The sequence below is a fragment of the Semicossyphus pulcher genome, unplaced genomic scaffold, assembly GCF_022749685.1.
Source record: "Semicossyphus pulcher isolate SPU_LCO1_2020_fin unplaced genomic scaffold, fSemPul1.0.p SCAF_7, whole genome shotgun sequence".
Taxonomy (NCBI): domain Eukaryota; kingdom Metazoa; phylum Chordata; class Actinopteri; order Labriformes; family Labridae; genus Semicossyphus; species Semicossyphus pulcher.
Window position 1 is genome coordinate 24069510 of NW_027211748.1, and position 23400 is coordinate 24092909.

The following is a 23400-nucleotide window of genomic DNA, read 5'->3' on the forward strand; positions in this document are numbered from 1 at the left end:
ATGTGATGTTACATTATTACGCAAAGAAGAAGCTGGAGTTTAGCTCAACAGAAACTTCACATAAACATGTTAAACTTACTGGAAGCTCCACTGAGTATTGCATATCTACATTTAAGGAGTAGTTGGACATTTAGGAAATACACTTATTTACTTTACTGCCAAAGAGTTAGATTAGTCTTCTTTATGTGCACTAAATGTGTAGCAGGAGCCGTGGGCAGGTTAGCTTATCTTCGCTAACTAGCCTAACTAGCTTCCCTAAGTTCCCTTCCCTATTTTATAACTAACTGGTTATAAATGTTTTCTCAAACCACATAGAACATGGCTGAAAAACGCAAATGAGAAATGAGGAACATGTGGCTAATCTGTACTCGAAAAAAGCACAAAATCAGCAACTAAAGCTGAGTCTCAATCCAGGGGCTGCAGCCTTCGGAGGAGGCGGTCTACGGAAGATGCGTCATTCCTGCATAGACATTAAAGCTGAACTGAAATGAGACGGTCTGATCTACAGAGGATTTCCTGTTGGCGTCACCAGCTATTCCCGCTCTTACCCTTGCGTCACCCAACACCGCCTCTGTCGCCTAGCAACAGGTAGCTAGCGGGCTAACCAGCTAGCATAACTAATGTCGCGTAACTTAACCAGTTTTGAAGGCCCCTTTTGTTTATTTTAACAGCCTTCGAATTGGGACAGCCTTTAACGCATCGCGGTGACACAATCGGCCTTAAAATACGTCCTTCGAAGGACGCAGCCCCTGGATTGGGACACAGCTGAAGTTACAAATAATAAGCTAGGTCAAAGGTCAGGAGGAATCTAAAGACACGTTGACAGTAAGCCTTACGAAATATTAGCCTAGCTTAATAAAAATAATAAAAATGGAAACAGGTGGTTAACTAGATTGGCTGAATCAAAAGCTCATGAAATCTGCTAACTTGGGACCCCAAAGCTCACTTATTGACATATTATCATTAATTTGCGTCATTACAATAATGTGTAAAAACCATAAAGAAGTCTTTGCTGGCTGCCTGAAACGTGAGCTAGCAAAGAAATAGTTCAGAATAAGACTTCTAGTTGAGTTCTAATTGTAAGTTTTGATCAGAACTTTTTGTATGAATAAAAAATTAACACGTCATGCTAATAAATGAGCTTCAGATGTGCTGGTTGGCAGAGCCAGGCTATCTATCAAAGCTAAGCTAACCTTCGGGTTGACTCCAGCTACAATTTGTGTGTGCAGACATGAAAGTGGTATCAATACCCAGCTAGCAGGGAACGTTCCCATAACATTGGCTAACATTATCTACAGGTTGTAATTACGTTTGAAAGAAAACGTTTTAATCTAATATTCAGAGAACATTTTAAGGATGTTTATCATTTCAGTTAAAACTTCAAATTAGACAAAACGTTGTCATTCTGAAGATATTTTCAGGATGTAATTGAGGCCTGGGATATCAGAACGTGATTTATAAAACATTCTCCTACTATTAAAAACATGGCATGTAGCGTTCTCAGAACGTTCTTAGAACAAAACTAGCTGGGTATAGCTTCTTCTAAATCTTGGCCAGAAAGTGAGTAAGCGTATGTCCTAAAGCTCCTTTAAAGTTGTGATTATAATGGCATCATTAGAAAAATAAAAACTAAAGTATGAACATTTTAAAAGATAGAACACCATCGTTTCTTTTTTTAACCACTGAGCTATTAAAATATGTTACCATGCTCACTGTATATGTATTATAGGTCAACAGAACACTGTCACGCCACCGTCTCAGCGCTCTGCTGTAGGCTGCTTTCTACAGTAAAGCAGTTTCACACACATAATATCACTGGGTTTGTCCATCAACACAACAGAATCACCTTTCCACATATAAAGTAATCAAGCCCTATGGTGTTTTCAGTATCTACTACGACTGAGTAGTTTCCCTCAACAGTGTTGTCAATTTAAAGGAAGCACAAGTCATTCGCTGGCAATATAATCTTTACCAGCATCACTACTAAACATGCTACTCCCACTGCGAGCCACCAGTGTCTCAGTGGTCTTACAAACTGCCTGCACGACTAAAAACCTCACATAAGATCTCTCTTTTATCCAGTCCTCCAGCCCGTGTGTTTACTAACTACGACTGAAAGAAAAATCAGCTGTACAAGAGCTACAAATGCTTACTCCAACTGTGAAATACAGCCCTGCCATCAGTCTGTTATTCTAGTGCACATGAGAGCACTGTGTGAACACATCGCAGCACAGTGCCTCTACAGTGGATTTGGGGGATTAGTGCCCTGCTTGTAGGCACCTCAGCAGTGGTGGCGCTACCCTCCGACAACCAGCCCGCTTTGGACGAACGACATGGCGGCTGAAATGCCTCCTGCAGCTTTCTGTCCTCTGACGGGAGAGTGTGGCAGTTTAGCTGTTCCTCTGCTCCGCCTCCCTGTGGGCGGAGGAGGAGCTCTGGCTGTCCTCAGTGTCGTCTCCATCTAAAAAAGAGGAGGGAGAATAAATTATTCAATATTAAGGACACGAATATCAAGATTCAAGACGTTTATTATCACTCCGGTTATACAAGAATAACTGTGGGACTTTCTTTAATTACAAGGGTTAATATTAGATATAAAATAAAATATATAAACAAAAAAACATGCAGCAATAAAACAAATTAAATGAAGGATATTTAAGAAATATGTACATTTTTCTAAATAAATACAACATAGGCAAAATATGTACACATTTAATGCAGAACAATTAGACTACATCAGTGTTGTTGCTCGTTTTAGGCCCCAATCAGGCAGCTCTTCTGCAGTTTGAAAATCACACTGCCTTTTTTGTTGAAGCTTACAAATTAGGACGAGGTCAAAACCAAGTATGTGGCTGACCGCATCAGGTCAATGTGCACTTTTGTGGGCGATGTGTTACAAGGACTGTCCTTATGAGGCCGATGACAACGTGTTTGAAAGCAGGTGCGCGCTGCGGACGTAGGTGAGGACAGCAAGTTGCTCTTCAACAAGTTAATTAAATGTGCTGACTTTGCCAATCCCGTGACTTTTTCCTCTGGCTTCACCATAAAGTTGACAGTTATGGTTCAGATTGAACTGTCGTGATAAGAATTTGGGCACGGCAGGGCAGGGCGGCCGGAGAGAGCTGGAATGAAGCACTTGTGCTGTGAGAGAAAAAACAACCGGTGAGAGACCGCTGCACGCGGGTTTTGTTTCTATGACAACAATAAGTTGTGGGTCTCTTTTGATCCCCAAAAGCAATCGAAGGTCTCTATGACTCACATGCCCCGCCGACGTTGACTCTAGTTTTCCCCCTGACGTCGATCACATTCCTGTTTAGTCAGACGGGCTTCACCAGATCAAACTTTATTTTTGTTTTTTATTCTTGTGTGTAGTTTGTGTTGGTGTTGTTGTGGTTGCCGGTTGTTTGTTAACATTATCCATCTCCATTTCACAGCTTGCGTTGTCTCGTGTTGCACACTGTTGACTGTAGTGGCATAGAATGAGCTCTCGGCAGAGGTAATCGTGAACGCGCAGAAACGTCACATCCTCTTGTTTCCCGGAAAAACCGTCCCGAGTGCTTTACATAAAAATCAGCCCACAGGTTGTTAGAGGCAATGGAGGAATTTATCAGTTCCTCTACTATACCTTCACACACTGGCAATAAAAAATTATATTTGATTGATGAGTATATGTGAAATCTTACATATAGGCCCTTTAACATCAGTATGTCAGAAGGGTCATTGTGAGCATGTTTGTTAATGTAAGCATTTACCTCAAAACAGCTGTTCCTACAGGTACAGGTCTTGTGTCTAAGTCTCGTTATATAGACGATTGCCTTTTTGTTACCCACAGGACGCATTCACAACAAGACTAGGTCAAAACCTAGTATGTGGCTGACCGCATCAGGTCAATGTGCGTTTTTGTGGGCGATGTGTTACAAGGACTGTCCTTATGAGGTTGATGACAACGTGTTTGAAAGCAGGTGCACGCTGCGGACGTAGGTGAGGACAGCGGAGGAGCCGCCCCGCCTACTCCCCGAACAAAGTATCCAGAGCCGCATAGACAGAGAGTCGCATCAGTGGAGGTCCAATATTCTCCATGATCCGCCATTGCGATGTTGCAACTCTCTCTCTCTACGTTTTTTTCACAATTTCCAATCAGTTTGTTCTGAAGATTGAAAAGACTATTTGTAAGTGTCACAGAGAGCTTTAATTAGAGAGGCAAAAATGATGTTGTGTAAATAACTTCTGTTGCAATAAACCCTATAAAATGGGATCAAGATTGATTAAGAAAGCTAGGAACATGAAGTGAATGAAACACACCACAGCACAGGGCAGTATTACCTCCCCCTCCTGCATTAATGTGCAGCTGGGACAGAGACAGGGTGAGGGGCAGCTCTCGTCCCTCGGGGTCGGTGGGACTCTGCAGGATGTCGTGCATGGCGTTCCTGCGTCCCGTCCTGCCAGAGGCGATGAAGTCTGCGTACGTGGCCTCAACATCAGACATCGCTCGGGCATCGTCCACACAGCAACACCTGCGAGGAGAGCAGCTGTGACTTTATCTGTACACACACACACACACACACACACCTTCAGAGGGTCCGTTTATCAGTCTCCAACCAGAGTGTAAAGAAAACTGAGGTGATAACATTAAAGCTTGGGAAAGTTGCTTCAAAGACCCTGTCTGCATATAACTTCCTATGAAATTATACATTACTATGCATATGCATCTTCATACTCTACAAATGTAAGTAAAACACATTAACTGACACAACCACAATTTAGGATTTTTTCTTTTATTAAAATAACATTTAGCAATAATAATTACATTTTAACTCACTATTTCAAGTCATAAATTATTCTCATACCCGAAATTCTGCTTTATTTCACGGTTTAACAGTGTGAAGCAGGCTAATGCTAAAGCAAACAGCCAGTCCATAGTTAGGCCTTCAAGTTAAATACCAGGTTTAGGTCAAAGTAGGTTCAAATAATCACTATTTCCGTCATTTTAATATATCTAAATGCCTGTTTCAGCCATTTCTTACCTTCAGTGATAGCTCTTCAGTGTTGTAACCCCGAGCTACATTTCTAGGGAGTGACTTCACCTACAAATCCGCGCGACAGGCCCGACACCACATCAGACGATCGTATACAACAAATAAAACCAAACAAAAAACACCGACAGCACCCCGACCAGCGTGCACGAGCTAATAATCCACAGCCATTACATTACACAGCGCGACGGGTCAATGCATGTAAATAATCTAAGGTTATTTATCTCATCAGTGGGATGGTGTGTAAAGTCCCCTGTCTCTTCTCCATGGCCGTCGCATCTTCCTCTTTCACGACCAATCAGCAGCCAGGAGACCGCATCTGCGCGCTGATTGGACAGGAGACACAAAAGGATGCGAGGAGAGAGCGCTGCGAAGCACCGCGGCTTGTGCTGCATTCAATATCCCCTCGTACATCTGAAGACTCTCAATTAAATGCTTAATTAAATGCTAAACTAGCCTTTGTATTAAAAAGAAAAAAATCTGCAGAAGGTGATTAATAAAGAAACATTCATATAGTTACAATAGGCGCATAAGAGGGCAGCATAGTACATTTCAGAACAAAAATATCACAATAAACGTATTTACAAAAAAATAATAATAATAATTTAAATTATAAAGATACGATATTAGTATTATTATAATACATAAATGAATAAAAATATACGAAATATAACAACTGTGTAAAATAAAAATGTAAAAACTACTAGATTTTTCCTGTACTTTGAACTCAATACATAAAATTTCTCACAGCACCTGAATGCAGCAGAAAACTAGGGTAACTCGCCTTTATATTAGTCGTAGATATTGGTAAATAAAGCTCATTTATGTGCATTCATTCTTTAATAAATTAATTAATCTCTTACGGGTCAAAGTAAGGATAAAATGGTTCTTCATACGTTGAGCTTAATATTTAATGAAATCATATCTTTTCTTAAAATTTGCCTCTACAGGAGGTTGGAGGTCAAACTTAGACACTTATTCCGTATGAACTATACGTCTCATTCTAAAGGTAATGATTGTATAAAGGTTCTGAGTGCTCTGTGACACATGGTCCATTAGTGCAAAGGTTATGTGCTCCTCTACGACAGTATGAAACTGGAAACAAGAGACTGACAGTAGATAGTTACATGCAATACTTTTTTATACCACAGGATGGCGCTGCTGTCAGCATGATTAAACACAGCTGCCTGCACCAAATAATCTCCATCTTCAATTTAAACAATCTGAAACTCAAATATAAAATATCTTGTGGCTTGATGACTATGAAATGTAAAAGAAAATAAGAGTCTGTTTATTTCAAAGACAAAAGAATGATGGTTCAGTTTTCTTACCATAAATTAAGAATAGCAAAGCAAACACAAACAACAAGAGTAATATACACAAAAAACATGTGTTTTAATCACTCAGTGTGAGCATCGTATGCTCTGTTTTATAGAAACATCTTCTTCTCTTTGTCCTCGTGGTGCAGCGCTTCATCAGGACACACTGAAACAGAGTCTCATTTTTAGGATCAGCTCATTTTCGCTTGCTTTAGAGGCTATGTTGAACGTTACCTTCAGATCCGTGCCTGTGACAGGATCCGCAGAGGCTCTCTTTGCTGCACAATAGCTCTCTGCAATCTGCCTTCTCTTTCTTTCAGTTGTGTCTTGTCCCTCCATCACTTTACCCTCAGTAGGCCGTATTACAACATTGTATGTTGCAGTAAAAGAGGTGATGTTCAGTTGTTGAAGAGCAGTTTCAAATGTTGAAGGTGCTCTGCACGGTTGAAAACCTTTGACCAATTGTGAGAGGAGCACATTCATGAATCTTTTTGTTAATGAACCACATCTGAGTTGACCCCACATAACCTTTGTTTTGAGCTTTAAAATTCAGTATTCGAAAAGGGATGGATTTCAGCAAGTTTAAGTACTTGTTCTTTACTTGATTATTCAGTTAGTACTGTAACACTTTAGACTGACACTGCATTTCAGAGGGAAATTGTGTTTTTTTTCGGTCAGTTACTTTTATTATTAACATTTTATATAAAAAAACATACTGTAAGAGCTGGTTAAAATATAATGCATTGTTAAAGATTAAACCAGTCAGCAGGGCCTGAGCATCCACAGTTGCATCCTCAGTATTTAGTTTCTATTTCTTCACTTTCCCTATAATTTCCTTATTTAATCTGTTACAAACTGTTACTGTTGCAAAGTCCACATCATACAAGTTTTATTTCCTTTTATTGTTGGCTGACCGTCGTGGTCAGCCCTACACATGGGTCTGTATGTGAGTGAGTGAGTGAGTGAGTGAGTGAGTGAGTGACGGTACTTTCATAGCCATAGAGAGAGAGAGTTGCGACATCTCACACAGTTGCGCCTCCCCTCACTCCTAGTGTTTCAGTTGCTTTTCCTCTGTTTGTTTCTCTCTGTCTGTGTGTCTGGTGCGACACTCAATTATCCTCCTGCTGCCAGTCCACCTGCACACCTGAGACCCATCCACTCATCAAGCTCCTGCAGTATAAATACTCCGTCTCTGCACACCAGTCTCTGTCAGATTATCCAGTTCGCAAAAGTGGAACTGGGCTGTGGCCGAACTAAATTCTTGACCTTTGGATTTTTTTTTTTGTGTATTCTAACTCTTGGTTTACCTGCGTCACAGATTCATCAGACACACACTCATGTATCAGATTAATACGTTGCGTTAATGACAGATTTAGCCGTATCAAAGTATGGAGCAAATAGAAATAAATATTAATCCACAAATTACAGCCGTATGAATGCTTACTTTCAAATCTTATGAGTACAAAGGCACTTCAGTCTTCATTGTTTTTATTGTTGTAGATGTTGTTACGGCTGTATGTGTTCCCTGCTCTGTTTGTCCCTTCTCCCCTTCTGTTCTCAACTCTGCAGGTGAACCTAACTGCAAATGAGGTGCACCTGACCTTGGATCAGTAGCCTATTTAAGACATCAAGAGAGGCTTCTGGAGTGGGGACTGCGGTGGTTCTTCCTCTCAGACTAGTTGCTAAATCCCATGTATTTGAGTGTCTTAAGGTGTGGTTATATTTGGGTCAATTGTGGATAGTTGTTAGCCCCATAGTGCCGCCTTAGGTTGGGGCGTAAAGATCAGTAAAGCACGATGAATATCTTAAATAAAAATATTTCATTAAATCCGACTGTAAACAGGAAGTGTTTCCCCGCTCTCTCTCCCTACTCCCTCTCACGATCTGCTCTCAAAGCCCCTAAATCAAGAGACCTGATTGGTCATTAGGTGGTGTTTAGTACAGGTTGATCTTTTATCTTGAACATAACCTGCTCCGGAGCAGCATAAGTTACCATGGCGATCTACCCCGATAAGAAGCGAGCCACCTTTGTAGTACTGAAAACTCTGAGTTAACCCTGAAGTTACCTCGATAACCGCAAATCCTTCTTCGTGGTATTCCCCCCAGGTGCTTTAATCCGTCACCTTTTCCTAAATCTAACAAAGTATGTGGTTAACGTGAAACACTTCTTGGTTAGGAAAAGGATCATGGTTTGGCTTAAAACATTGAGTCAACAGGGACAAAACTCCTGATGGTAAACTTTGAGGTAACCAGTCGATCACAGCTCAGCATAAGTAGCAAACTAAAGCACATGAGGGCCGGACTGTATTGAGGGAAAATGGATTAGGCTAAAAAAAAAAAAAAAAGCTAGTCGAAAGGTCAAAAGGATCAAAATTATTACTTCATCCCAACGGAGACATAAATGTGTGTACACGAAAGAGGAAAGGTCAGGGGTCATAGACGTGAGTGGGTCTTATCCTCCGGGGAACAGAAATATCTGTTGTTGAGATATTTCAGCCTGAAACTAAACGGTAGCCTCAACATGAAGCTGCTAACGTGGCTATTAAAGGAGGAGCCACATGCAGCGGATCCTCCTCTCAGTTGCAAAAACAGGTCTATAAGCCAGGCTTTCAAATCATGTCAGAGATTACTCATATGTTTAAAAACGATCAGAGGAAAGATTGCTTTCAGTATTTTGAAACCCTCTCTGGATGTGAAAGACGGATGGATGACAGACAAATGAAGGATAGAGTGTGTGTGATGTACATGAAGCAGTAATCCTCCGTCTAGACACAGACTGATGGGCTGTAGGTCTTGACTTCACAGCCTCTCTCTCTCTCTCCTTCTCCCCGTCTCTCTCTGCATGATGTCACCGAGCACCAATGAGGTAAAGCGGATGCTTTCTTTGTTTGTGTTTCACTTTCGCAGACATAAAGTCACCACTGCTGCATTATTACCACGTTGTCTCATCATCACTGTCGCCTTTTAGTCCGTTACCCACAGGCTGACATATTCTTTTGTGTTAACATCGGTTTGAATGTGTTTCTCCCTGCAGCGTTATGCTTCACACACACACACACACACACACTGACACCTGCGAGCAGCTTCTCACTTACAGCACACATTCCACTCCTGATGGACACTGAGCAGCTTCACTGGAGCAGACAAGTGCCTTGCTTAAGGGGACTTCAATTTTTAGATTAGGTCAGATGAAACTTTAATGATCCCTGTGGAGATGTCAGGTCATTAGAGCTGCAGAGGATAAGAATAGCTCAGATGGTGCATACTGCGAGGAACAGTTTGAGCAGCACACATTAAAGGCTCTGAAAATGTGCAGTGTTACACCATTAACGCACGCTTTTATAAACAATCAGATGAAACGTTTTTTTTATCTACAATCTCCTGATTCTTCCGGTGTTAAAGTCTGACACAGATACAGCTGTAGATAATCTGAACATCCAAAGTCATTTCTTGTGCACTGGAGCAAACAGTGCACGCTGGAACGATGTGTGCAAGCTTTAGTTTGCCAGTGATGCCACTGACTGTGCTTACAGTCGACTGAACAAAGAGCTGTTCGACAAAGAGGAGCTGAAAGAGAGAGAGAGACGCAGATCGAGAGGGAGACAAATATAGACAGAGATAGAGAGGAGTCAGAGGATAGACAGAGCTCAGTTCAACTGGGTTACTAACTTTTCCCACTTTCCTTTTGTGTTCTAACTCCCTACAGTAAAAGCTCTGTCCTCATTTGGCACATGTGTGCATATATTATATCCTCTATTCTACACTATTTAAAGGTACGGTACAAAGTTTATTTTAGGAGCATTTTTTGTTGCATTTGTTTAAATTCTCTTTTCATCCTGACAGCCAAACACAAGTCCCATTTACTCTGACAACAAAGGGGGAAAAGATCCTGTTTCAGTGGCTGTCGGAGGCCAGTTTTGTGAGCCTCGTCACCTTTTGGATGAGCTAGAGCGAAAACCACAACCTAAAATATTGTTTATTGTTCTTGCCTAAACCCCAAATGAACCCCTTCAGGAGACCTCACACCTGTCTGCAACATAGACTGTATAAAAAGATAGAAGACATGACAGCTCCCTATAAGTGAAGCCAAACTCTGTCTATCGCCCCCTGCTGACTGGCTGCAGTATAGGTCATAAAGCCCGCCTCCTACATGTTAACAGATGGGACATGAGTCAAACTATAAAATCAAAATACACGTCAAATACATTTTTCTCAAACATGGTTTCTGTCATTATAGTTAGTTCTTATCATGCTGATTTATGTCCAAGTGTTTTCTGACAAGTTTTCTTTTAATTAGTTATTTGATGCTGTAAAAAGGATGATTGACAGCTCAATTGACAAATACGGCTCCTGCAGCCGATCTGTTCCCGATTAGCAGAGTGGAGGAGGAACGGCGAGAGGAAACGTAACTAAAACAATCACTACAGTCATTATAGTTTCAATATCTGTGAACGTTAACCTCAGACCAATACAAGAAGCTGTTCTGCTGTTAAATACACCGATGTGCGGGATCCTTGCTGTTTATTTCCTGGTAAGTTAAGTGTGTGTTTTGGTTAGTGGAAGTGGCTACGAAGGGTCCACTATTGCGCAACTCTGGCTCCAAATGACGTCACCATCACAAGATGGCAGCGCCTATCACAGGGGCTATTTTGGCTTCGATTTCATACAATGAGAGCAGATGGGGACGCAACATCTATCTATATATACAGTCATTGGTCTGTAGCTTCAAACAGAGCTGTTTTTTGTGATCATAGTTTTAAGAAGATGCACTGAGAATCTTGCTTCTTCTTCTATTACTGCTGGTACGGCTGCATCTGTGACTGGGCTTCCTTACAGAATATACATTTTCAAATTTAGCATCTCACCATTAAAATGGAAAGTATGTACAACTAAATAGTGCTACAATACATGACATTTAGAAAGTGTAAATTATGCCCCAAAACAAACATCGTCTCTGTTGAGGAGCCTGTAGACCTCTCACACGTAGATTATTATTTTTGTCCAAACCATTTCAACCTAACCGAGTTCTGGTGCCTACAATTAAACTGTGATCACGAGTGAAAACTAGGCATTTTGGCACGATTTGGGTACCAAGAGTACTACGATGAAGAAAAAGATCTCTGTTTGGCTTGAACTGATACACTGTATTTTGGTTGAAAGGGTCTTGCTTGGTCTGCTGGCTCTTGGTGTGATGGTCAAGGCGTCGGACATTCAGCGATAACAAAGTTGCGCTGGGCTTCTCTCTCCAACGCCCTCACATGGACTCGCCCTCCGCCTGTAGTCTCGTGCTTCGGTTGACTGACTTTGGAGTGGGGCCTGAAGGGATTCACGTCACAGGCATTCGTCTGCTTCAGCAGCCCCAACACATTCAGTTAGATCACTTTCACACGTATTTGAACATCCATTCATCCATTATCAACGCCGCTTATCCTGTTCAGGGTGGCGTGGGGGGCTGGAGCCTATCCCAGCTGTCATTGGGAGAGAGGCAGGGTTACACCCTTGACAGGTCACCAGTCAATCACAGGGCTGACATGTAGAGACAGACAACCTTTCAGCTTACACTCTCACCTACGGGCAGTTTAGAGTCACCAATGAACCTAAGGAGCAGGTCTTTGGACTGTGGTAGGAAGACGGGAGGAACACATGGGGAGAACATGCAAACTCCACACAGAAAGGCCCGCTACGTCCTAACCATAGGCGTAGTTTGAACTTTAAGGTTGTAGGTTCACAAAAAATAAAGGACATGCAACAACAGAGGCAGAGTGATGACACACAGAAACCGAACTCGCACAAACCGTAAAACCTAAAAGTAAAAAAGATCCAGATCCTCAGCTGTTCGCGTTTCTGCAGAGAGACTGACCCTGTGGTGTCTAATATAAACCATGTTAAAACACAGAGAGGTCAGTAGTGTAGCGGGATCGCATTTATAACCTAGCCTGCATGTTCCATGCTTTGTGAGCCTCTCAGATAGTACCGTGCGCCTCTCTTCGTCAGTACTTCTTCCCCTCCACTTTCTGGCTGAAAGGAACCAATGCGTTTCAGCGCTGTTGCCAGTAGCAATGGCAATGCTGCTTGACTCAGTCTCTGTGCTGTATATGGCCAGAGCTGGGGGTGTTTTATGTTAAAAGAAGAAGCAGCGTAGGCTATAGATATTCAAAAACTCTTTTATAATGCAGTATTAATGAACGAGTGTTGACAGAATGTTGTCCGCTAACCTCTCCTTCTTTGCCTGTCATGGGTGCGTGTGTGAGTGTCCCTGCAGGCTGCCGTACCACAGCTTCATGAAAATAATCAATCACACAATTAGTTCTATTGTATCTATTATTATAGAGCAAGGCTTTATAATAAATTATTAGTTCTGTGTTATTAAAAAAAGATATTAAACTACTTTTGCATTTTTGTCTACGAACCCCCTGAACGCCCCCCCCCCCCAAACTACGCCTACAGTCCAAACCGGGATGTGCTATGAGGTGATGTTTGAACCATCTCCATGAAAGTTGTTTTTGTCGGTTCAGCATGCGCAGAAAGAAAAGGGTAATGGGTTACATTTATTAATGGGGGAACCATTTATCTTGTGATCTCTTAGATTGTTACATTTCGATGCTAGATGATTGTTTTTTTTCTCGTTTAAAATGTTGTCACTCGAGGTGTCGATCAATTTCTGGGAGCTTCTGTGAATCTTTTATTATTCATCCCTATCTAAAGACGATCTAGGCACTATTTTTATTAACACCTATCAACATAAAGCATCTGATAAAGTATGATGAAAGCAATCACTGATTAATGAAAGCCATCGTTGGTGTATTACCCCTGCTTCTTCAGCTGTCAATCAAACAGCTTGAAGGCTAAAGGAGCATTATGAAAACATTCCTTAAGATATTTTTCAGCTAAAGTGTTAAGTTGCAGTTATCTGTGCTTGACTTTAATGTTTATTGGTAAATCATGAACCTGCAGCAACACACAGCATCCACAGTGGCAGTGCCTTCCTGTTCCAGCTGCATCCACCTCCCTTGTGGCATTAAGCACCCTCCATACTGTCATTCCTCTCATCACCGGTGGGTGTCGCTGCTGACACTGGTACCCAAAGCCGTCTGTCAGTCTGTCTGGCAGGGATGGGGGGATGTTGTATTGTGAAGTAGAGGAGAGAGAGAGAGAGTGAGAGAGAGCACCTCTGCCGCTCTTCCTCCCTCCTCCTCTCCCTCTCCTGTGTGCGCAGCGCTCCGGCCCGGCCGCTCCTTCCTCCCTCATTTCCTCCCCACAGCTGGCTCTCTCCTCTCGGATGCTGGCTCGCCTTCTTCTCCTCCTCTCTCTGTCACACACACGCCGCGCTGGAACAAATACTTCGCAGTGTGGAAATGACTGACTACGACCTGGTTTGCATGGTCTGAATTTCGGGATATTCGCACGTCGGAAAGGAGGGGAGTCAAGAGGGAAAACGGAGGCTCTCCATCCACCCGAGGGAATTTATTTTACAGTAAGCAGGCGCAATGTCATTCCAGTTTCCTCATTCCGCTCGTCTCGCACCTCCCATCTGTGTGAATGCTTGAAAAACGCTAGAATGAGACAGCCTGCTGGGAATATGGCTGTCTGATGTGTTTTGTTCGGAGTGTGTGCCAGATGTTTTTCAGATTTTATGTCAGTTAATTCCGAGGCGTGGTGTGGATTGTGTGTTTTTTATTATGATGGTGCGCTAAAGGGCTGTGGTGCGCTCGCGTTGGACTGAAAATGGAACCCCCCCCCCCCCATTACAGCTCGAGTCGCCATCCATCCATCAACCATCCACCCGACAGAGGCCGGGGTGTGTGGGGGTCGGAGGAGGAGGAGGAGTGGGGGTTGGCTGATGTGAAAACGCTTCCAGATTGACGGAAATCTGAGCGATTTCCGCGCGATTGTCACAGCTGACAGCGGCGCATCGCTGCCGTCTTTGTGTTGCCTTTGCAGGGCGATGCGTGGACGATCCGAATTTTTGTTTCACTCAGCCATCATCAAGCATGTGAGCTGTATGAAGAGCACCTCGCAGCCTCTGTGCAGCTCCAGCTCCGGCCTGCCTGCTTGAATGGCTCCATGTTGATGAATAAAACCACCACAGTGTGTTTCTGATCACCTCCAGGCTGTTTCTCCTCCCCACTGTGGAGTAATTAATCCCATTCATCTCATTGCAAAGATTAGAGAAGCTACTACGTTTCAGCAGAGAGCATCCTAATGTTAGCTTTGGTAATTGTCTGTGGATTTCTGCTCTGTGACCTGGCAGAAATTGGGGCCTGCATGTGCCTGCTGAATTAGCCCCTGTGTAGCCTCACAGTGTCACTGTGGGTTTATGACGCCTCATTTAAACTTAATTCGTGTTTTCTCTTATGAGCTTTGGTGCTGTAGATTACAGATCACTCCCAAGATGGAGGAGCTACCCAGCCCAAATAAGAAGTTTAATGTGGGGGAGGCTGGGGGAAGCCAGTGAGAGGGGGTCTGATTACCAGCAGGGCAGATTGTGTCTATCAGGGAAGTGTCTTATTACGTGGGTTGAACAGGCGGCTTATTTCAGATTGGACATGGTATTTGAGCATGTTGTGGCAGATGTTTCTCATCAGGTTAGAGAGGAAAAACATGTCAAGGATCAGCAGATATGGCAACGTTATGTATGAGTTGAACATGCTTGGTTGTCATCAAGACTTGATGATTGTTTCTACGTCTTTTAACCTCCGTGACTGCCGAGTTATTTGTCATGTGACCCTTTAAAGCAGTGGTTCGCAACTGGTCTCGCCTCAGGACCCACCTCCTCCTTAATGATGAATCACGACCCAAATGTCTGAAATTTTCAACCACTCAGATTTATTGGATGAAAAATGATGCAGTTTAATACAGTAGTTTTAGCAGTACAGTAGTATAAACAGTATAGAAGTCGAGCAAAATGACGAGCAGTGCATAAGAGTAAAATATTTAAGAGCCTTTTTTCAACAGTTAAAACTCACAGTGCATGATAAATGCAACTACTGTCGGGCTCATCAAGTTCTTAAGAATGGTAAATAGCTGGAGTTATCCAATCAGTGGATACGTGGAGTGTGACTAAACTACACTACTACTGCACGCATGTCATAGGAAACCCATGTCCTTCAAAATAAAAGCGCAGCGTAGACTTTTTGCCACAACTTTTTTTTTTTCAAGCACACATCCGCGACCCACTGAAAACAGATCCGTGACCCACTTTTGGGTCCCGACCCACCATTTGAGAACCACTGCCTTAAAGGACTGGTTTCCAACATTTCCAGAAATACGCTTATTGGCTTTGTTGCTGAGATAGCAAGAAAACTGATATTACAGTCATATTAGCTGTGTCCCAATCCAGGGGCTGCAGCTGTCGAAGGCTGTATTTGAAGGCTGATTGCAGCCCAGCGGCGCGTCAAAAGCTATCCTATTACTCCTTCAGATGAGTCCAATGTATCCCGAGATTCATTGCCCGCCAATTCAAACAAAATGGCAGACTGTTAATCCGCAGAGGAATGCACTAAATGTAATGTAAGTTTTTGGTTTCAACTTAGTCGAATAGAGATACACATGTTTAAAACGCAAAAGGGCCCTTGAAACATATTATCTTTAAAATAATAGGTTAACTAACTCAACGTCAGTTAAGCTAGCTAGTTAGCCCGCTAGCTAGCTGTTGTTAGTTGACAGGAGCAGCGGTTGTTGACGCAAGGGTAGACCAGACCGTCTCATTTCAGTTCAGCTTTAACGGTCTACGCAGGCGGAGCATCCTCCGTGGACCGCCTCCTCCGAAGGCTGCAGCGCTTGGATTAGGACACAACTAAATATGAAGCTACACGTAGCACAAGATTAGCTTTAGCTTAGCATAAAGACTGAAAGTAATGGAAACAGCTAGCCTGGATCGTCCAAAGGTAACACAATCTACCTTCCAGCATCTCTAAAGTTCACTTAAGACCATTTCATATATTGTTGTTTGCTTTTTACAAAAGAATATGTGAAAAAAAAAAACACATTTAGCGAGAAATTTGCCAAAATTTGACACTTTTGCTTAAAAATGACATGCATATGCTTTATACTGACAAACTGGTCCAATACTGATAGCCACGGTGGTGAATGAAACACTACAGGGTGTTCTACCTTCAGTTTGTCGCTGCTTCTTTTTGCGGTGTTTTTAAAGCCTTCTCTACAGTGTAAATTCAGGTGTCTATTTACTTATTGTTTTGTGTAGTTTTAGTTGTGTTAGTTTAGGACATAAGAACCGTAGCATCTCTGCAGTCCAAACACACTGAGGCTTCAACACCAGCGTGTATTCATTAACTAATTGTGTGACCCATCACGAAGTTGTTTTACTGGCATACAAATAACCACAATATAAATCAGTCCACCAAAAATAAACCAAAAACACCCATATTGGCTCCAACATGCTTGGGTCGAGTGATGCTACCTCAGCATTGTTGAGTCATTTTATCTTTTCAGAGTAATAAAGTAAAGATGGGACATAAGTACAAATATAAACATCTTGTGGCCGCTCAGATTGCTCTCGCGAGCCCTTTTGGAGACCCAACCCTCATATTGGGAACCATAGACTCACATCTATTTGGGCCCATAATCCAAAGCACATATTTTCGTGGGTGTTTAAATACGAGCTCTTTGCTCGTGTTGTGACTCGATAACAAACGTAATGACAGTCTGAGCTCCTCGTCTGCAGTGTTCATTTGGTCTGCCACAGTGCACACAAACAGCTCCGACTGCTACCAGCTACATCTGCAACATCTCGAAGCGGAGCACGAAACACTTAAACACACACAGGTGAAACTGCCAGCCCCTGTTCTCGTCACACAACATTTAACTGATCAAAGAGCTTCTCTGCTGCATGTGTGCCTGTAACGATCTGAGCAGCAGTACAGGAAGTGTTCGGAGTACTTCACCTGCATCTCTAGGGTGTAATACAGAGAGCCCCCATCCCATCTAACAAACCCAAACCCCCTCTCTCCATTTCTCCGCCTAATTGCCAATGATTCATGTTGCATGCTGGAGTGACCCTAAAGCTAGGTCCTTGGTGAAAAGGCTGGAAAGAGAAGCGCGGTTCAGAGAAGTGTTACGAGTGTTATCATCAGTCTTTAGTGCTGCTGCAGCCTCAACAGGCTTCATTAAGTTCTTCTATTAAGGAGTTGATGTATGTGAGCTGGACAAACACTTAATAACAGCTCACTGAGACAGGTCTGGGAGGTGAATCGCTGCACCTGCACAACACTTACAGTCAAATATTTTGTATTTATTGATCTCTCAGTCTAGACTAATATAATTACACATTAAAGTAGCCAAATCTTTTACATGGATATGCTCATATTTTGCATGGGTTTCACATTTTTGGGTATTATCTGTGTTTTTCCAGAAGGACATCTTTAGAAAGGTAGCCTCTGAAATGGGCCGCCCAAAACAGTTGCAGGTTTCTACCAAGCAGTAACCTCCGGTGTTGAAAATGAAGCCAATGCGGAAGTGCAAAAAACTGCAGTTCCTCGAGTGGCCACTTGAGGCTCCAGAAAACAAGAAATAACATTACAGCAGATGGGAAAATGCCCTTTTTTACAGCAGAAATAAACATGTTTACAGCCTGGTACAAAAAACGTTTTTGATATAAATAGCTAATTTTACTGTACGGGGTGTGGATTTTTTTTATAACACACCTGTTTTAATTATATTTAGCCTTAAATTAAAGGGGCCGGCTCACTTGATTGACAGGTGGATCCTGCTGGCTGTCTGCTAGACGTCAACACAGAAGCACAGACACTGAACTTAACTTGACTCTGTAGGATTTATGGAACTTTATGGCCGTGCAAGAAGTCTGAGCTCCAGCTTTTCAGTGAGTTAAATGCTAATATTATTGTATTGATATATTTCTAGCACTAAGTAGCAGGTATACTGTGCTCGCTTTAGCTGCTTGTTAGCCTGTTCAGTGTTTATTAAACATTTCCTTTAATCATCGCCAGGAAATAGGAGTCAGGAGTTGTTGGCTTTTCCCCAGAGAGATTACAGTGATCATAGTAATGAGAAGACCAGTTATTTTAAGTTTCCCGTTACATGTCGACTCGAGTTCGCTACAGACAGAATCTCCTCTGTGGGAAGACAAAGTTAAACTAGCTCATTCATTATTTATACACTCTATGGCTAATAACTGCTAGCTACGCTGAGAAGCATATAGCCTAGCTTCATAGCCGTAGCTGGCTGATTTATGCGGCCCGCCCATAGTCCTCAGCCACACGCTTCAGCTCGGTCGCGCTCCGCCCTTTTTGCCTGCCTCTGGATTAGCCGGCTCTGGCATTTCCAATATGGCGAGCACCGGCACAAATCAGGTTTCAAAGCACTTCTTCAGAAACCAGTGGGTGATGTCACTGAGACTACGTCCATTATTTTACATAACATTGCTTTGGCTGAAATCGACCAATCGTCATTCACCTCAGGCTGCCTTCTTGCACTAGCTTGTAGTCAAGTCGTTGTCAAGACTTGAACTTACCATTCCGATACCTCCTGGTGATTCTGGCTCGCACATATAAGGCCCAATAACCGATCCCAGAGCAGCCATGTTTTCTACAACTTTGGAGTGACACACATCCCCCACATGGGATCGCACACGCAGTCACTCTAAATACTGTCAACCAACCGCGGCTAAGGTCTGACCTTTGAATGGCAAAACGGCTTGTTGTTGAGGAAACTCGTGAAGCTTGACAACCCAGAAATGGAAGAAGACTCAGGAGATGGCTTAGGTTAAAGAGTTTATATAACTTGATCAAGAAGAAGAGACAGAAACAATACAGTTGTAGGTGTAGTGTAATGCCATGTCAATTCGAACAGACCATTCCTTGTGCTCAGTATTGAACCTTTCAGATGAAGTTTAGTCTATCTACTCTGTACCATATAAGGGTATCCCTAAAGCCAATAGGTCCCAATTTAGTAAAGCAATGTAAGCACTCTTACCTGTATTTTATTAAGACAGATGGTCTCAAGCGTACAGAAAGGCAGGTATATGTGTCTAAGGCTTTTAAAACAAACTTTACCAACATTAAAAAACATGTTAGATTAAAATTGATTGCAGAGCTAAAATCTGAATCAGAGGTAGTTCGCTTATCCCTGGTGGGAAATCCGGGCCTTAAATATGTCCCCTTTAAACCCTTAGATGTCTGCATTAGATATCCTCCATCTATACTTATTGTGATGTCATTTACTGGACAATTTTCCCAATGTTTTATATCCCTTCAAATCTGTACATCACAAGCTAAAGGGTTATGTAAGGCTATAAACCATAATACTGCATTAGGGTATTTATATCATGTGAAATACCATGCAAATACAAAAATTAGATGTTTTTTTTAATCAAATTTCTCAAAATAAACAGAAAAAAATAACATTTTATATATCGCACAACACTGACAAAAGTGAGCGATTTAGATATTTCAGTTTGGGAGATAGCCTACATTAGTATTTAGTTTAATTGTGATGCACATTCTTGGAACATCCTTTGAAGGTTATATAAATCATGCTCTTGCTAATATGGTTACCAATTTAAAGAGGATTTTTTATTTCACCACGTTTTACGCCACGTATAATGTAATGCAATGACATCATCAACAAATGTACAGCAGGATGACACAAAGGATAGAGGCCTCAGCTCTCTGCTGCAAAATGAATGAAGGCTCTCGCTATTGTCGTTTTTATTTTAGATCTATTTAATCTGGATTATTCCACGACGATATCCCGTGCCCCTCGGGAGAGATCCATTTTCTTCTGCTTAATTCCCCTCAAAAGATAATAAAGAATAGAAGGACACAATAATGAAAATATTTTAGGCACTTTACGGGATATTTCACGTTTATTACAAGTTGTGTTTTATGTTTGGAGGTTTGGAAACTGTTTATTTTGGCTTTGATAACGTTAAACCTGAGCATGATTGTTCAAATTTAGGAGCATAACGAGATTGCAACAAGTTGTCCAAATAGGGATCAGCCTGTTGTACAGTTGATTTGGAGGTAAAAAAGAAATTAAATGCACCCAGAGTATTGATTTGAATCTGTAACCAATTAATTAATCAGTAATGAAAATGCTCAAGCTCAGCCAGGAACTGATTGCTTGTGTTTGTTGACATAGAAAATCTTTTTAGCAACGTGACCATGTAATATTTTCAGAAATTAACTTGTTATTAATGCTAATAGAAAATTTGGCCTGAACTAGAAAAATAGTCTCATTTTGTGATAAACTGGAGCCGTCCTGTAACATAGCAGTGACCTAATTGCAATAACTGCTTCAAGATTGACTCATACTGCTAACGTGGCACATCGGCTAGCTGTGTTTGTCATCAACAGAAGGTGTGAAACATCAGCATGATGATCTGTGTGTGAACTGCAGGAGCATCAGTCATCCAAAATCTGCTCAATTATTCATCACCTGAAGGAGAACAGTGTTAAAAATCAGGACCAAACTGCAGATAGAGAGAGAGAGAGACGAGCGGCCTCCACCAGTTGAGTCCAGGCATCGGAGATGCTCCAGAGCCTCTATATAAAGTATATAGGAGGTTGACAAATACTTAATTAGTATGGAACATCATGACCCACTTTTGTAGCAGCATTAGCATGCTTTAGTAACTTCAAAGTTGTTTTCACGAGTGGTTATGCTATTTCATCTTCTCCCTGTAGACTTGATGTGAGCTTATAGAAGCAGCTGTATCTTACAGATCTGCGTGGTGATCCGAGCACCAGTACTGCTACTAATAAACACGTGAATGCTTTAAACATGTGTAAACTTGTAATAATCTTTAATGATATTTAATTAGTAACGTGATTATTTTCATGTCTTTGTACAACTACTACTAGTGCTACAATTAAAGATATTAAAACACCAGGAATATCTGTCAGTGTTCCCAATTTGCAATCATCCATTCATCTATCCATTATCTATTCTGCTCATCCTGTTCAGGGTCGCGGGGGGCTGGAGCCTATCCCAGCTGTCATTGGGCGAGAGGCAGGGTACACACTGGACTGATTCCCAGTCAATCACAGGGCTGACACACAGAAGCAGACAACCTTTCATGCTCACACCCACACCTATGGGCAATTTAGAGTCACCAATTAACCTAATGAGCGTCTTTGGACTGTGGGAGGAAGCCAGAGTACCCGGAGGGATGCACAGAGTTTGAGAACGTGCACACAGGAAGGCCCACAACGTCTGAACCGGGATTCAAACTAGGAACCTTCTAGCTGTGAGGCGACAGCGCTAACCACTGCACCAGTTTGCAATGTGCGTGTCCGTATTTAAAGCTCCTATGAGGAACTTTCAGTTTGTGTTTTGTTGTATTTTGGCGCCCCCTGTGGACAAAGTTGTACCTCTTATCTCTTTGCTGATTTTGTCCTGTTCATGCTTAAGTGGTGGTTTTAAACAACAAATCTCATCCTGCTTTCTTTAACAGTCATATGTATCACTCACTTTAAATTTCTGCCTGGAAAATGTAAACAAAGACAGTGTGCAGTTAATCGCTTCTTCTGTCACCTCCCCCCCGCCAGCGGTTTCAGGCATTAAAAATAACTATATGGAAATAATCAATCTTGTCTCTGATGGTCTGGTTTGCTTTTGTAGCTCATATAGAGTCCTCAGAATTCATTTCAGTCTGTTTCAACTCCTCACAGGAGCTTTAATTTTTCTTAAACAAGAACAGTCCGATCCTAAAATGGAGTCAAAATGATGGATTGAGACACAAAAAAAGATGCATTTTGTGGCCAAGTCATTCACTGCCTATTTGAATCAGGCGTCTATTGTCCTAACCCGATAATCTCTGCTGATAACCTTGTTCAGAGAAAGAGACACATGGTGAGAGAGAGGGAGAGCGACACTGCATGTTGCCAGGTCATTGTATTCCAATCATGGCAGCATCTGATTCATATCACAGCTGGCGCTCTGGCTCCCTCCCCCCCTTCCTCCTTCACTCAGTAGATGGGGAAGATCTGCTGCCTGGTCAACAACCACTTTATTCCTTGAACCGTTCAGAGCAGAAACAGCAGTAGATGCAAAAAAAACAGGGCAAGTAGCGGCCATCATGGACATTAAAACAGGAAAATCCATTTGTGTTGCATTTTGCAGAACATTTTAACCGCTGTAAACTATAAGATAGTTAAAATAAATCTTTATTAACAGTAACGGTGCAATGATAATATGTACCAGTACAGGCAAAAACAACAGAAAAGAGGGAACAAATCGTCATTAAACTGATAAGACTTATAGAATAGACCTGGGTTATGACCACCTTAGTGACGCATGACACTGAAACCTCTTTGTGTAACAATATAATCCATCTTCATCCTGTTATAAAACCTGCACTGTTGGATTTGACTGTATAGCTTGACAGTGAGGGGTCATGTTGACGCACACTGATCTTTGGATTATACATGTAGAGGAGTCCCTCAAGGTCTGGGTTTAGTTCCACTCCTGTTCTAATGTTATTTAATTACATTAACTCATCATCCCCGATTGCAAGTTAGCATCTTTGCAGATTAAACTTTACTGTTTAGCTAGTTCCTTGGCTTGGCTTGTCAAGCTCGGAGTTGCTCGGAGTCAGTCATTTACAGCTTGCTCGCAGTTGTTTTAAAATCTGCCTTTATGCAATATAAATATCCCAAGAATGAGAGAATCTCTGTGCATAAACCAACGTGGAGATTAAAAGGATGGAGTGAAAAGACTAGAATTTAATATTTTTAATCAGGTCATGTGCATCGTCATGTCTCGCAGCAAAACCGCAGCACTTTTAGCACTAGCTGATCCTGAAAACCCCTGGATTATGTTCAATAACAACAATTAAGAAAAAATAATCTTGGTTATAGTAAATAAACTATTAACGCTATAGCCAAAAAAACATGTGATTAATGTTTGGAAAAGAGGAAATGATTAGAATTGAATGCAGGTCTTTAAAGTCGTAAAGTTTCGTAGTCTTTGGCGACGTCTATGGTGTATTACGCCCAGTCTGTAATACTGCAAATGCAAAGGCTTTCATCAGTGGGCCATAGGCGACCATTGTGTTACCTCATTCAGCG

At 41.9% G+C, this 23400-nt stretch overlaps 2 protein-coding genes across 4 annotated transcripts in view; one reads left to right on the forward strand and one right to left on the reverse strand.

Moving 5' to 3' along the window:
• Positions 1-1407: 1407 nt before the first annotated feature.
• LOC138612094 (cAMP-dependent protein kinase inhibitor alpha-like) lies at positions 1408-5310 on the reverse strand. Of its 2 annotated transcripts, none has more exons than XM_069685406.1 (3): positions 5025-5310; positions 4324-4514; positions 1408-2461 (listed from the first exon to the last, which is right to left on the reverse strand). In XM_069685406.1, the coding sequence occupies exons 2-3, from the start codon at positions 4484-4486 to the stop codon at positions 2391-2393; spliced, it is 234 nt and encodes a 77-aa protein (XP_069541507.1). In that variant the 5' UTR covers positions 4487-4514; positions 5025-5310; the 3' UTR covers positions 1408-2390. The 2 variants fall into 2 exon arrangements, with proteins under 2 accessions (XP_069541507.1, XP_069541508.1); XM_069685407.1 differs by having other exon boundaries at positions 4324-4541.
• Positions 5311-13674: 8364 nt separating this feature from the next.
• Positions 13675-23400, forward strand: part of ctnnd2b (catenin (cadherin-associated protein), delta 2b) — a 200002-nt gene continuing 190276 nt past the window's right edge. For both annotated transcript variants that reach the window (XM_069684388.1, XM_069684389.1), the window contains exon 1: positions 13675-13826. The gene's annotated coding sequence lies outside the window, so the exon portion shown is untranslated. The remainder of the gene's footprint in view (positions 13827-23400) is intronic.